Raw genomic sequence first — 14,393 nt, forward strand, 5'->3', positions numbered from 1 at the left:
AGCCTTCATGGACAATTACATATCCCTTATAAATGATTAAATACAAAATTAATAGTAGTTATTAAGATCGATGTGGTTTGGAATTGGTAAAATGTGCTTGGAAAAAAAAATATGATCAGAATATCAACGTGCCAAATAATTATTCACGCACTGTAAAGATGTGCTCACTTTACACAGAGTGCGCGTGATCGCGAAATCGAAAGTGAAAGTGAAAGTGAACTGCGAGCGCTCAGTGAAATGTGATTTCAATACCCCACATATTAATAGCGCGAAAATTATACACAATATAGAATGTTTGCGGGAGCGGGACACACACATTGCGGGAGCGGGCGGTAATAGTCAGAAACTCAGCCGGAGCCACTTAAAGGGGTGGTTTACTGTGATTTCACTTTTTTCATTTTAAATAGTGTGTAATGTTGCTGTTGGTGCATGAACAGTATCTGCAAAGTTGAGGCGCTGAAAGTTCAACGTAAGCGGAGATATCGTCTTTTAAAAATCAGGAAGTTTAATGCCTACAAAAACGACTCCTATGGGACTACAACGAGATACTTCCCGGGTTGCATACGTAACAAACCCATCAAACCCCTCCCTCCGAAACATGCCAAAGAGGGGGCAAGGCCATGTTCTGCGGCTGTGTCGAAGAGGAAGAGTTATAGTGCAGAGTTATAGCCATGCCGTCGAAACGGTGTTATTTTCACCCAGCTGTCAGGTCTTCTGTGTTTGGGCTTCCTACGGACGCTGTAGTTCATCAACAATGGTTAAAATTTATGTTTGATTATGTTCCTGACAATTACAATCCTAATTCAGCTCTCTGTGCTGCGCATTTTACGGAAGACAGCTTCCAGAATCTACACGAGTTCAATGCCGGATTCACACAGAAACTATTACTAAAACATGGAGCGGTTCCAGCTTTAAAACCAAAGGCAGCAGTTGCTGGGCCACAACCTGTAAGTAAGATTTCATCATTTTAAATGTATTTGCATGTATAATTTCAGACGTAATGTTTTAGGATTGTTAGGCTGCATTAATTAGATCAACCGGAACCGGGAACACTCCCCATAACACACGACGTACTCGTTACATCGTAAGAAGAATGGCATCTACGTTAATATTTGTCTGTTTCTTTCTTATTCTGTTTCTCAGTCCGTATCCGATCAGATGGTGGATCAGCACCAAGAGATGATGTCTACAGCCCTGATCATCAGCGGAGACCAGGACACCCAGATGACCCCCAGAGATATATCCCCAGATATATCAACCAAAAATAACAAAATAACTAAAATATAATAAAATACCTAACTACATAATACTACTATTGTTAGAAATTGCAACAAAATTAAAATAGAAATATAAACTTTTGAACTGCGGGTTTGGTCTGGTCAGAGGAGAACTTCCCCCCCGACTGAGCCTGGTTTCTCTCAAGGTTTTTTTCTCTATTCTGTCTCGGAGGGAGTTTTGGTTCCTTGCCGCTGTCGCCTCTGGCTTGCTCAGTCGGGGACACTTCATTTCTAGCGATTATCGTCGATTTGATTGCACAGATACTATTTAAACTAAACTGAGCTAGACAATGACATCTCTGAATTCAATAATGAAATGCCTTTAACTGAAAATTGAGTGTTTAATCTTATCATTATACATTACTGACACTCTGTCCTCCAATTTGATACTGTTAAGTGCTTTGACACAATCTGTATTGTAAAAGCGCTATATAAATAAAGGTGACTTGACTTGACTTTAGTTTTATCAAGGACGTAAACAAATGCCAACGCTGGCTTTAGTAGCCAGTTAGTTAAATGATGTTTCGTGTGTCTATGACAAACGCGTACGAACATTTTGGACCCGAATTTGTAATTATGTACTAATTTTGTAAATGTATTTTCCATGTATACTTTATGAAGTAATTTTTCGATTTGATCAAGAACGTAAACACAAGCCAACGCTGTTTGGTTATAGTAGCCGGTTAGTTCGATGCTATTTTGTGTGTATAAGACAAACGTGTACAAACTTCAAAAAATTATATGTAATCACAACAGCAAACTTCCATTCAGAATCGTTTGTAAGAGCCGTGCTTGCAGAAGATCTGCTTGAGTCTCTTCATTACCGCTTTCTGGGTCTGATTCTGGCTCAAACTGATACGGCAATATTGACAGCATTATTTACATTTGACCGGAGCACATGCAGCGGTCGCCGTGAAGGTGATGGGCGTGACGTTTCCGGACAATGTGCAGTACGCGGTTTAGCCAATCACAACACACCGGCCCAACTAACCAATCTGAGCCCATCGCCTGTTTCTGAGGGAGTGGTTTCAGAGAATCAGGAAGTCAACCGGTCGTTCAAATGACAGAGGAGAAAGCGGCTTACAATAAAGGTGAAATATATGAAAAATAAGGCGTTTTTTAACAAACAAAACACGAAGACATGTTATATTGCACCCCATAAACACAATCAAGCACAGAAAAAAAGCAGTAAACCACCCCTTTAAGAAAACTAGGCTGCACATCAACACACGCCAAGTTTTTTTTTTGCGCTACCCCATCTTTGACAGCACATATAGGACAATTTTTGAAATAGCGCCATAAACTAAATTTATTTCAAATTTAATTCAAGCACTTTCAAGGACCCATTTTTGTTTTCAAGTACTTTCCAGGCCTTGAATCCATATGTCTGAAATTCAAGTACTTTCAAGTACTTTCAAGAACCCTGTTTTACCTGGATAACCCGTGAGAAGCTTCCAGTTCTTGTAGCGGATGGCGGCGTGAACCGAGATGTTAAACTCTGAGCGAGACTCGAGAGCAGCGGGCCGAGACGAGCGTAAAGACTCCTCCAGAAACTCTCCCGACACCTCTCCAGGACCTGAAGGAGACACAGAGAAACGACAGCTCAAGTGTGTTTCTCCAGACGGAAGTTAATCCGGGTTCTGGTCTGGTGTGAACCGGTCTCTGACTCACATTCAGAAGTGTCCACATACAGTGGGTCGATGTTGTGCAGGAGCTCGACTCGAGGAGACGCCTTACCACGACTGAAACAAACACACAACACACACACACACACACACACACACACACACACACTCAAGTTCAAGTTGCTTTACTGGCATTGCATATGTGACCCTGCAGCACAGAAGCAGTCATAAGCAGCACAGCTATATTTGTAGCAATAGCCAACAATACATTGTATGGGTCAAAATTATACATTTCTCTTTTATGCCAAAAATCATTAGGATATTAAGTAAAGATCATGTTCCATGAAGATATTTTGTACACTTCCTACCGTAAATATATCAAAACTTCATTTTTGATTAGTAATATGCATTGCTAAGAACTTCATTTGAACAACTTTAAAGGTGATTTTCTCAATATTTAGATTTTTTTGCACCCTCAGATTTTCTAATATTGTCCGATCCTAACAAACCATACATCAATGGAAATATTATTTATTCAGATGATGTATAAATCTCCATTTCAAAAAAATTGACCCCTTATGACTGGTTTTGTGGTCCAGGGACACATTTGTGTTACAGTAATGCCAAAGCATTTAGAAAATAAAAGTTAAAAATTTAAAATACAGAATATAATTACACCACCAACGTAATAAAGGAGACAATAAATGAGAGAAAATAAATAAATAAATACAAATAAAAATAACACCACCAGACAGTATTTCTAATATTAATTATAATAATTACAAATGAATACAATGAATTAACCATTTCGTGTGGTGTGTATAGTGTATACATGTTTTGCAGTCATTAGAGACAAAAATTCAATGCTTCAGATTGTGGAAAGAATGTTTGCCTTATAGTGGTGTATTTGGGGCAGACAAGAAGAATTTTAGAATTTATACGCATCTTATCGTTTCCATCCAGTGTTTTTTTTTTTTTTTGCGATATTCCAAAATGCATATAAAACGGTGGATGCAAACATAGCTACTGTGTGAATGAAATCTGATGATGATGATGATGATGAAGAGCAGCTCGCTCTCACCTGATGGCGTCCCACACGTCGAACCCGTCCAGAGGTTTGGTGCCGTTGGTCGACGCCCCGGCCAGGCCCACAATCGTAGGCAGCCAATCAGAGACGTGGATGAGCTCTCGACTGACGGCTCCGGGCTGCTCTATCAGCGGCCCGCTCACGAAGGCCACGCCCCTGACTCCGCCCTCCCAGAGCGTCCACTTCCTGCCACGCAGAGGCCAGTTGTTTCCTCCTGTCAGCGTCTGACCGCCGTTATCTGAGGAAACAGTGATCAGCTCAGCATCAGGTTCAGACTTGTTTAGATCGAGCACAGAAGAGTTTGAGAATACAACATCCAACAGATCTCAGTGGTTTTCTATGGAAGCCTGTTTCCGCCACGACTTTTTATCTCACAATTCTGACTTTTTTCTCGCAATTGTGAGATATAAAGTAAGGGATATAAACTCACAATTGCAAGAAAAAGTCAGAATTGTGAGATATGAACTCACACTTCTGACTTTTCTTCTCGCAATCGCAAGTTTTTAATCACAATTCTGACTTCATTTCTCAGACTTGCGAGTTCATATCTCATAATTCTGAGAAAAAATGTCTGAATTGCGAGATTTAAAGTCAAAATTGCAAGAAAAAAGTCAGAATTGCGAGATAAAAAAAAAAGTTTTAATTTTTTTTTTATTCAGTGGCGGAAACAGGCTTCCATAGTTTTCATTTAATTTTACAAAATAAATAAATAATAATATATGGCTTGAATATCTCTGCTCTAAACTAGAATATGGAAAAAACTTTTTATGTCTTGTTTTCCAATGTCTGAAGATTCATAAATCAAGATACATTTACCTGAGAAGCAAAATGACACACAATAAGTGTTGTTTTCTGAGAAAACAAGATTAAAAGAAGAACAAATATCTGCTAATAGGCTCAGAAAAATCAACTTAATTCAAAGGGAAACATGTTTTCATTCCTCACTGACAGATATTTGTTGATGTTTTAATCATAAACCCAATTCATTGTTTAATTTCTCATAAAACAAGCAGTGTTGCCAGATTGGGCTCAACTGGGCATCTTTTGATCAGATTGGACCGCATTAGGCAGCTGGATGAAATTTGCACTGCTTTTTAAAAAGAACTGGCATTTTTTTTAATTTGCTTTTTTGTTTTAATACATTTCAACACCTTTATGCACTCGTTACGTTGGTTAACTCTGGTCTTTTTTTGTCTACATATGAATGGGCTTGTTTTTGTTTTTGACATTGAAAATGACGCATGCATTTTTCCGAGGGTTAAATGAGTTCGCACATTTTTTGGCTGCCGTTTGCAAATATTTCACATAATTTAGGTTTGGACATTTTTGTCATATTTGCTCATTCTCTTTTACTGTGTTTTGATGCTGTTCTCTCGGCTGGGAATCTGATTGATTTTTACAACTTTGTACTGTCATCATTTTTTAGGGTTAAGGAGGTAAAAATGCTCCTTATAGACACTAGTTGACATGTTGATGAAATTCTACCACATTCTTTTGTTTTGGGCAGGTTTTCTTGGAGTGGACGGAGTTTGGAGCGCATCTGAGCAACCCTGAAAACAAGACTTCATATCTTCATTTTGCACCTCCAGTAAATGTCTTGATTTAAGAATGTTTAGATATTTGTACTAGAAAACAAGACAAAAATACTGAGGATGATATTTATTTTTTGCAGTGCATACTACATTTAATACCACGATTTTATGAATTTAAGACTTTTGGCTCCAATGTAAGGCCTTCATTCATGGAAGAGCAAATTCAGACTTTTTAAGATGTGCAGAAACCCTAAGGATTTTCCACAAAAGTCATTCATAACTGATTATGCCCATTTATTCTCTGACATGATGTGGAATACATCATTTGATCCTCTATTGATCAGTCAATATATTTCAATACTGTCCAAATCATTAACAGCCATTAAAAGAGCAATAAAACATGCACTTACTGCACTCTTATGAAGAGGAGATTAAAGTAATGTAACTGATTACATTTCATTACTTTTCCAAATTTCTAATGTTTCAACTGTTTCAACAATTTTCAACATGTAAAGCAGGCCTGTTACATGTTAACCTTACAATATTACTCAACGCTGATTACTGTCTCTTGCAAAATCCTTCATCACTTGAATTAAGATCATAATCATTTCATTTTAAAGCACAGCCACCACAAAATCAGACTTTAGCACTTCGCTTTACTTTGAGGTCATTCTGAGGTTAAATACAGGTTTAAAACCATAACAAGAAATAGTTTGATAGCTATGATACTGATTTTGAAATCAAATCTAACAATGCCTTGGAAAAACAGTTAATCTACAAAAATAAAGCATATACATAAAACCAAATAGGAAATAAAACAGTTATGGTATAAGCATGTGTCCTATTCTGTGTCCTAAACTCCTGAAACATTAGTGTGTGTGTGTGTGTGTGTGTGTGTGTGTGAAAATATTCAGATGTAAGCCCCTTTGTAATCGTTAACATTTTCATAAGTAACTGTAATTAACTTGCACACTTTTTCTCAGTAACTGTAACTTACTACAGTTACATTTCAATTAAATTACATGATTTAGTTACATGTAACTAGTTACTCCCAACACTGTTTGCCACTTCACTTCAAGGTCACTTCAGATTGAGCAGTCTTTCGTAATGTGCTTCTGAATGATGCACTGCTTCGACTAAATAATCAGCCCAAGCTAATGGAGTAAAGTGGCTCGTGATGTCAGTACCTGTTGAGAAAATGAGGACGGTGTTGTTCCAGAGCCCTGAGTCCTGCAGCGCTTGGCTGATGTTCCCCACCGCCTCGTCCATGGCCGACACCATCCCCGCGTACGTCCGCCGGTGATCGTCCTTGATGAAGCTGTAGGGGGCGACGTAGCGCTCGGGGACCTGTATGGGGCCGTGAACCGCCTGCAGCGCCACGTACAGAAACAACGGCTGCAACACCAGAGAAACCGTCAAAAACCAGCAGAGACCTGAGAAAACGCATTCAGAAAGCCAGCGACACGTCGCATGTGAGGGTCTGTCTCTCACCGAGAAGTAAATTTCCTGATCATTTACTCACCCCCAGATGTTCATGTCTTTCTTTTTTTCAGTTGCAAAGATATTACTTTTTTGAGGATTTTTCTCCATATAGTGGACTTCAATGGTGGCCAACGATTTGAGCGTCAAAATACAGTTTCAGTGCAGCTTTAAAGAGCTCTACACGATCCCAGCCGAGGAATAAGGGTCTTATCTAGTGAAACCATCGCTCATTTTCTGAAAATAAATTTTTTATCTGCACAAAAGCAGTCATAAGCAGCACAGGTATATTTGTAGCAATAGCCAACAATACATTGTATGGGTCAAAATTATACATTTTTCTTTTATGCCAAAAATCATTAGGATATTAAGTTAAGATCATGTTCCATGAAGATATTTAGTAAATTTCCTACCGTAAATATATCAAAACTTCATTTTTGTTTAGTAATATGCATTGCTAAGAACTTCATTTGAACAACTTTAAAGGAGATTTTCTCAATATTTAGATTTTTTTGCTCCCTCAGATTCCAGATTTTCAAATAGTTGTATCTCAGCCAAATATCGTCCGATCCTAACAAACTATACATCAAGTACAAATACGAAGAACTAACCACGCGTGATCCTTCCAACAGGATTACGTAATGTGTGAAGACCCTTATTCCTCGGCTGGGGTCGTGTAGAGCTCTTTAAAGCTGCACTGAAACTGCATTTTGACGCTCAAATCGTTGGCCACCATTGAAGTCCACTATATGGAGAAAAATCCTCAAATGTTTTCCTCAAAAAACGTAATTTCTTTGCGACTGAAGAAAGAAAGTCTTGGATGACACGGTGGCCAGTAAATTATCAGGAAATCTTTATTCTGGAAGTGAACTTATCCTTTAAGATGGTAATTATGAATCATGAAATCAGAGATGCGTGTGTTTCTTTGCCTCTTTTGATATTCCTTCTTCTAGTTTATTTTTCATCTCTGTTTCTGGACAGGATGAATTTCACATTTCCGACAGTCGATGCTGATGTACGTTTTCCTAACGCCTCATCAAAGCCTGCGCTACAGATTCTTCTGAGCAGAACACTGAGTGATTGGATTAATATTGTTATAGTTTTAGGTCTAATGTTTATCAACGGCAGATTTTACCATCTATTGCCGTCAAATGATCTATAATCACTGCCGCCACACCTGCTACAGATTTTATTTGACAGTTTTGCAAGCAGTGTTATTTCAGTATCGTTATTTATTAATATTTTTATTTTCATGTTTTATTCTCATTTTAATTTCAGTTCAAGTTTTAGTAATTTATTAGTTGTGTTTTTGTCATTTTATTTTTAAATATATTCATATTATATTTTATTATATTTTTGTTCACTTTCATTTCAGTTTTAGTTATTTTATTACATTAAATGAAAATTTTGCCTTGGCAAAGGTTTTTTTATATTTCATTTTCAGGTTTTTTTTTTATATATTTCATCAAATTAAAATGTTGCCTTGTCAGCAAGCTAAAATAAGGTAAGTTGAAGGTTTTTTTATATTTTATTTTATTTAAGTTAACATTTATTTTACTTTAAGAAACGGATATGTTTTTAATGGTTTTAGTTTTAGTCAACAATAATAACCCTGGTTGCAAGCAGCCTAGTAAATCATGTGCACCACTATGACTTATCCAGGACTAAGATGGAATGAAGATAGTCTGCTAAAAAGTGTTAAAATGTTATCTCAATAGCTCAAGGGGTCTGTACATATTCAAATAAAACAATAATAAAATATAAATTTTCTGTTGGTATGTACAGGTGAAGCCCTTCTGTTCGGAGAGTCGCGTGAGTCAGAGAGCAGTGTGTTTGTGTTGGTGTGTATCAGACGAGCGCTGTACTTTCTCAGGTGTGTGTCGTGTGATGATGTCCGTGGCTCTCTGCGTGAAGAGTTCAGTGGAGTATTGTCCGGTGTAGTTATCAGCCACATCCTCGCCGTCACGCAGGTCCAGAGCGCAGCGCGTCACGTTCAGAGGAGCGATAAAACTACATCTGTGATGAGTGAAGTAATCCTCTGAACCCGTCAGGTAACCTGCACACACACACACACACATACACACACACGTTTGTTTCTGTGAATTGTGGGGACTTTCCATAGATTCCTATTACTTTTATACTGACCAAACTATATTTTCTATCCCCAAGTCCAGCATTTCCCAATCCCAGTCCTCGCAAGTTACTGGCAAGTAAACTAAACAATTTACTAGCCAATGGCAATTCAATAGCCAAGGTGTCCGTAGAGTGTTGCACACACACACACACACACACACACACACACACACACACACACACACACACACGATCCAGGTCATGAGGAATATGAAGCATCTGTTCCTGGTTGACTCGTGACTCTGAAGTCACTCACCGAAGAAGCTGTGGAATCCTCTGTGTGTGAGCATTCACACACACACACACACACACACATATGTTTACTTAGCTATCTAAAATGGGGACATTCCATAGGTGTAATGGTTTTTACACACACACACACACACACACACACACACACTCACTCACTCACTCACACTCACTCACTCACACACTCACTCACTCACTCACACACACACACACACACTCACTCACACACTCACACACACACACACACTCACTCACACACACACACTCACACACACACTCACACACACACACACACACACACACACACACTCACTCACTCACACACACACTCACACACTCACACACACACACACACACACACACACTCACTCACTCACTCACTCACTCACACACACTCACCGAAGTAGCTTTGGAATCCTCTGTGTGTGAGCAGACATTCACACACACACACACACACACACACTCACTCACTCACACACACACACACACACACTCACTCACTCACACACTCACTCACTCACTCACTCACTCACACACACACTCACCGAAGTAGCTTTGGAATCCTCTGTGTGTGGGCAGACAGTCTTTTCTAAACATGCCCAGGTGCCACTTGCCCACCATGTGTGTGTGATAGCCAGCGTCCAGCAGCAGCTCCGGCAGCAGCGTCTCGTTCAGAGGAACACAGTACGGCTGACACGGCCAGATGATCTGGTGCTGCAGACCCATGTGAATCTGACACACACACACACACACAGAACACGCTTACACAACACACACTGATCACATATACCACAGTAATGCAGCAGCAGGTTACTCTGGTACAGCGCTGGCCAAAATGATTAGAGCTCTAGTACAGGTGCATCTCAATAAATTAGAATGTCGTGAAAAAGTTCATTTTTTTCTTGCAAGTTATTTTAAAAAGTGAAGCTTTCATATATTTTAGATTCATTGCATGTAAAGTAAAACATTTCAAAAGTTTTTTTGGTTTTAATTTTGATGATTAGAGCTTACAGCTCATGAAAGTCAAAAATCAGTATCTCAAAATATTAGAATATTTACATTTGAGTTTCAATAAATGACCATCCCTACAGTATAAATTCTGGGTATCTCTTGTTCTTTGAAACCACAATAATGGGGAAGACTGCTGACTTGGCAATGATCCAGAGGACGAACATTGACGCCCTCCACAAAGAGAGTAAGTCACAGAGGGTCATTACTGAAAGGTGTGGCTGTTTACAGAGTGCTGTATCAAAGCATATTAAATGCAAAGTTGACTGGAAGGATGAATTTGGGTAGGAAAAGGTGCACAAGCAACAGGGATGACCGCAAGCTTGAGAATACAGTCAAGCAAAGCCGATTCAAACACTTGTGAGAGCTTCACAAGGAGAGAACTGAAGCTGGAGTCAGTGCATCAAGAGTCACCACGCTCAGACGTCTTCAGGAAAAGGGCTACCAAGCCACTTCTGAACCAGAGACAACGTCAGAAGCATCTTAACTGGGCTGTGGAGAAAAAGAACTGCACTGTTGCTCAGTGGTCCAAAGTCCTCTTTTCAGATGAAAGTAAATTTTACATTTCATTTGGAAATCAAGGTCCCAGAGTCTGAAGGAAGAGTGGAGAGGCACAGAATCCATGTTGCTTGAAGTCCAGTGTGAAGTTTCCACAGTCAGTGATGATTTGGGCTGCCATGTCATCTGCTGGTGTTGGTCCACTGTGTTTTCTGAAGTCCACAGTCAACGCAGCCATCTACCAGGAGATTTTAGAGCACTTCATGCTTCCTTCTGTTGACTTTATGGAGATGCTGATTTCATTTTCCAGCAGGACTTGGCACCTGCCCACACTGCCAAAGGTACCAAAAGCTGGTTCAATGACCATAGTGTTACTGTGCTTGATTGGCCAGCAAACTCGCCTGACCTGAACCCCAGAGAGAATCTCAAGAGGAAGATGAGAGACACCAGACCCAACAATGCAGAAGAGCTGAAGGCCACTATCAGAGCAACCTGGGCTCTCATAACACCTGAGCAGTGCCACAGACTGATCACCTCCATGCCACGCCGCATTGCTGCAGTAATTCAGGCAAAAGGAGCCACAACTAAGTATTGAGTACATATACAGTAAATGAACATACTTTCCAGAAGGCCAACAATTCACTAAAAATGTTTTTTTTATTGGTCTTATGAAGTATTGTAATTTGTTGAGAGTGAATTGGTGGGTTTTTGTTAAATGTGAGCCAAAATCATCACAATTAAAAGAACCAAAGACTTAAACTGCTTCAGTCTGTGTGCATTGAGTTTCACAATTTGAGTTGAATTACTGAAATAAATGAACTTTTCCACGACATTCTAATTTATTGAGATGCACCTGTATTATCAGAAGCTAATAATGGTTTTAAGTCAGTTATTTCTATCTTTTGCTGTAGTGTGTCAGGAGGAAATATCAGTGTTTGCCATTAATTGTAATAATCCAGTGATATTTGTCTGATCTGATCATCATCAGTCTGTCTGGAGTGACATGAAGAACCAGAACAAACTGAGACTAAATCCAGAAGAACTGTGTCTCAAGACGCTTCAAGAAACCTCCTGCAGAGCTACAGTGCTGTTAAACGTTTTAGTCACTTGTGTAAAAATGCTGTAAAATGAGGATGCTGTCAAAAATAATGTCATTAATAGATTTTCTTGATTAATTAACTTCTATGAACTAAACTAAATCAACATGTGTTGTGAGCATGCTTTGTGTTTAAAGCAGGTTTTGTCCTCGCTGCACTCGAGCAGAGTTTCTCAGGAGCTTTGACACGGTAATCATGCATATTTTTAGGTAATTGATGAAAAAATGAAATGCATTAGTAAAGACAATGTTTACAGAAGTTATAGCAATTTTATTCCAATTTAATTGTAATTTCGGCCCTTTTTGACAACCAAATCAAATTCAGGAAAATTAATTTAATCTGGCATATTCAATTCGGTTCAATTTCAATTGAATTTCAGTAATCACTGTACTATGGTACTGCCACAGTCTTACTGTACTCTTTTCAGTAATACCATGATATTACCATGGCACATGTCCCAAAATCATGGTAATACTATGGTATATTTGAACAAATATTGAATATTGTACAAGGGTCGTCTAATAAATACTTGAATGATTAATTTATTAATATGAATATGCATGAATATGGCCAATATGAACACGGTGTTCAACAGTACCATGGTAAATGCACACATAAACATGGTACCATGCATGTTTACAGGTATTCATACTTAAATATATGCACTAGTAAAAACTACTTACACAAGTTATAGAACACTATATTAGTTCTACTTCCTTAAACTCAAACCTTGTGTCTGAAACTATAGATCAAATACAGGAACTGAATTCAGTTTGACATTTTCATTTCTGAACACTGACACCAACACTGTACTTACTGTAGTCTACTTTAGAGAATACCATGGTATTACCATGGCACATATTCCAAAAACACGGTAGTACTATGGACAAGTATTAGAAAAGCCTGATTGTACAACCACAGGGTTGTGTAAATACATGCATAAATATTCATATCAATATGCATGAATATGGTAATAACAGTACCATGGTAAATGCACACATAAACGCATTGCGATAGAGGCTATTTACATTAAGTGAAAAACAGCAGTATTTTTTTAGTGATATGCTATTTATACTATGTTAAAAAAGCAGGATATTCTGCTAATTACTTATTGCAAATAGTGGCAAATATCTGCACCTCAGCATTGTAATGCATTATAAAACAGTATGCAATAATAACTTATTGAGTGTAAAATTATTTTTTGAATTCAAATTATTAAATGGATGCCACCTTATTGGGACAAAAGCCCTCGCTATACACCTACCCTAACCCTACCCGATACTTTATTTTTAACGTTTTGATTATTTCCTTCATTGGTACCATGCATGTTTATAGGTAATTCATGAATATGCACTAGTAAAAACTAGTTTGCAGAAGTTATATGAACTTCATTGCATTTGAATTCTACTTCCTTAAATTCAAACCTGGTGTCTGACACCACAGATCCCATGCAGGAACTGAATTCGGTTTGATGCCACAGTATTAGCGCAGTATTTACTGTAGAGTACTGTAGGGAATCCCCTGGTATAGCACAGATTTATGGTTCTGACCTGGTAGCCGGTCATCAGCTGGCTCTGGGACTGTACTGTACTGTACTGTACTGTAGTGTAGTGTAGGTTACTGTAGACAGTGCACTGACCTGGTAGCGGCCGGTCATCAGCTGGCTCCGGGACGGAGAGCACAGCGGCTGGACGTAGTAGTTCTCCAGCCGAACCCCGAGCTCGGACAGCCGGTCCAGATGAGGAGTCCGGATCTCAGAGCCGTGATAGCCCACATCATTCCAGCCAAAATCATCCGCCAGAATCAGCACGATATTCGGAGGTTTGGCGGCGACAGAAACGAGCAGAAAACACAGCGCACAGAGGTTCCTCATTCTGAGTCGGACCCGGAAGAACCGAGTCATCTGAACCGACTCCTGTCACGCACTGAAGTACAGCAGAACTCACTCAAACTGACACAAACATCACAACACCAATCAGCTCATGAATATTACTTTCTTTCAGTTTACGTTCTGTCAAGTGCTAGGGCTTGGTTCTGAATATTAATAAGTCATGTGACATCCCTCGTGAGGCTTCGGTCACGTAACGTCATTAATATTCATGAATCAAATTTCCCGTCTTTTAATTTTAGATTGTAACCTCCTGAGACCCAGAATTTTTTTGGTTTTGTTTGTTTTTAATGAAATTTCATTCATATGTTATGCTATATCCTCGGTAGAGGACACAGGACTCAATTTTCTAAAAATAAAAAATAAATAAAAATGCATGAATGAGCATGCATAGGCAAAACAAGTGATTTTTTTTTTTTTAAATCACTAATACATCTTTAGGTTTCAGGATTTTTTTACACCGAACTTTGAACAGTACAAAGATTCTGAACTATGTTATAACAGAGTGATTTGATATACC

The 14,393-nt window shown here is 38.8% G+C and overlaps 1 protein-coding gene across 1 annotated transcript in view; it reads right to left on the minus strand.

Annotated features, from left to right (window-relative positions):
• The window catches only part of LOC131528426 (arylsulfatase B-like), a 16,617-nt gene extending 2,608 nt beyond the window's left edge, over positions 1-14,009 (minus strand). The window contains 7 exon segments of the mRNA XM_058757528.1: positions 2,710-2,853; positions 2,949-3,019; positions 3,984-4,227; positions 6,709-6,916; positions 8,866-9,056; positions 9,928-10,114; positions 13,625-14,009. Coding sequence (XP_058613511.1) covers positions 2,710-2,853; positions 2,949-3,019; positions 3,984-4,227; positions 6,709-6,916; positions 8,866-9,056; positions 9,928-10,114; positions 13,625-13,888 — 1,309 coding nt within the window. The 5' untranslated portion in view covers positions 13,889-14,009.
• Between the last annotated feature and the right edge of the window lie 384 nt (positions 14,010-14,393).

Source organism: Onychostoma macrolepis, chromosome 21, assembly GCF_012432095.1.
Source record: "Onychostoma macrolepis isolate SWU-2019 chromosome 21, ASM1243209v1, whole genome shotgun sequence".
Taxonomy (NCBI): Eukaryota; Metazoa; Chordata; class Actinopteri; order Cypriniformes; family Cyprinidae; genus Onychostoma; species Onychostoma macrolepis.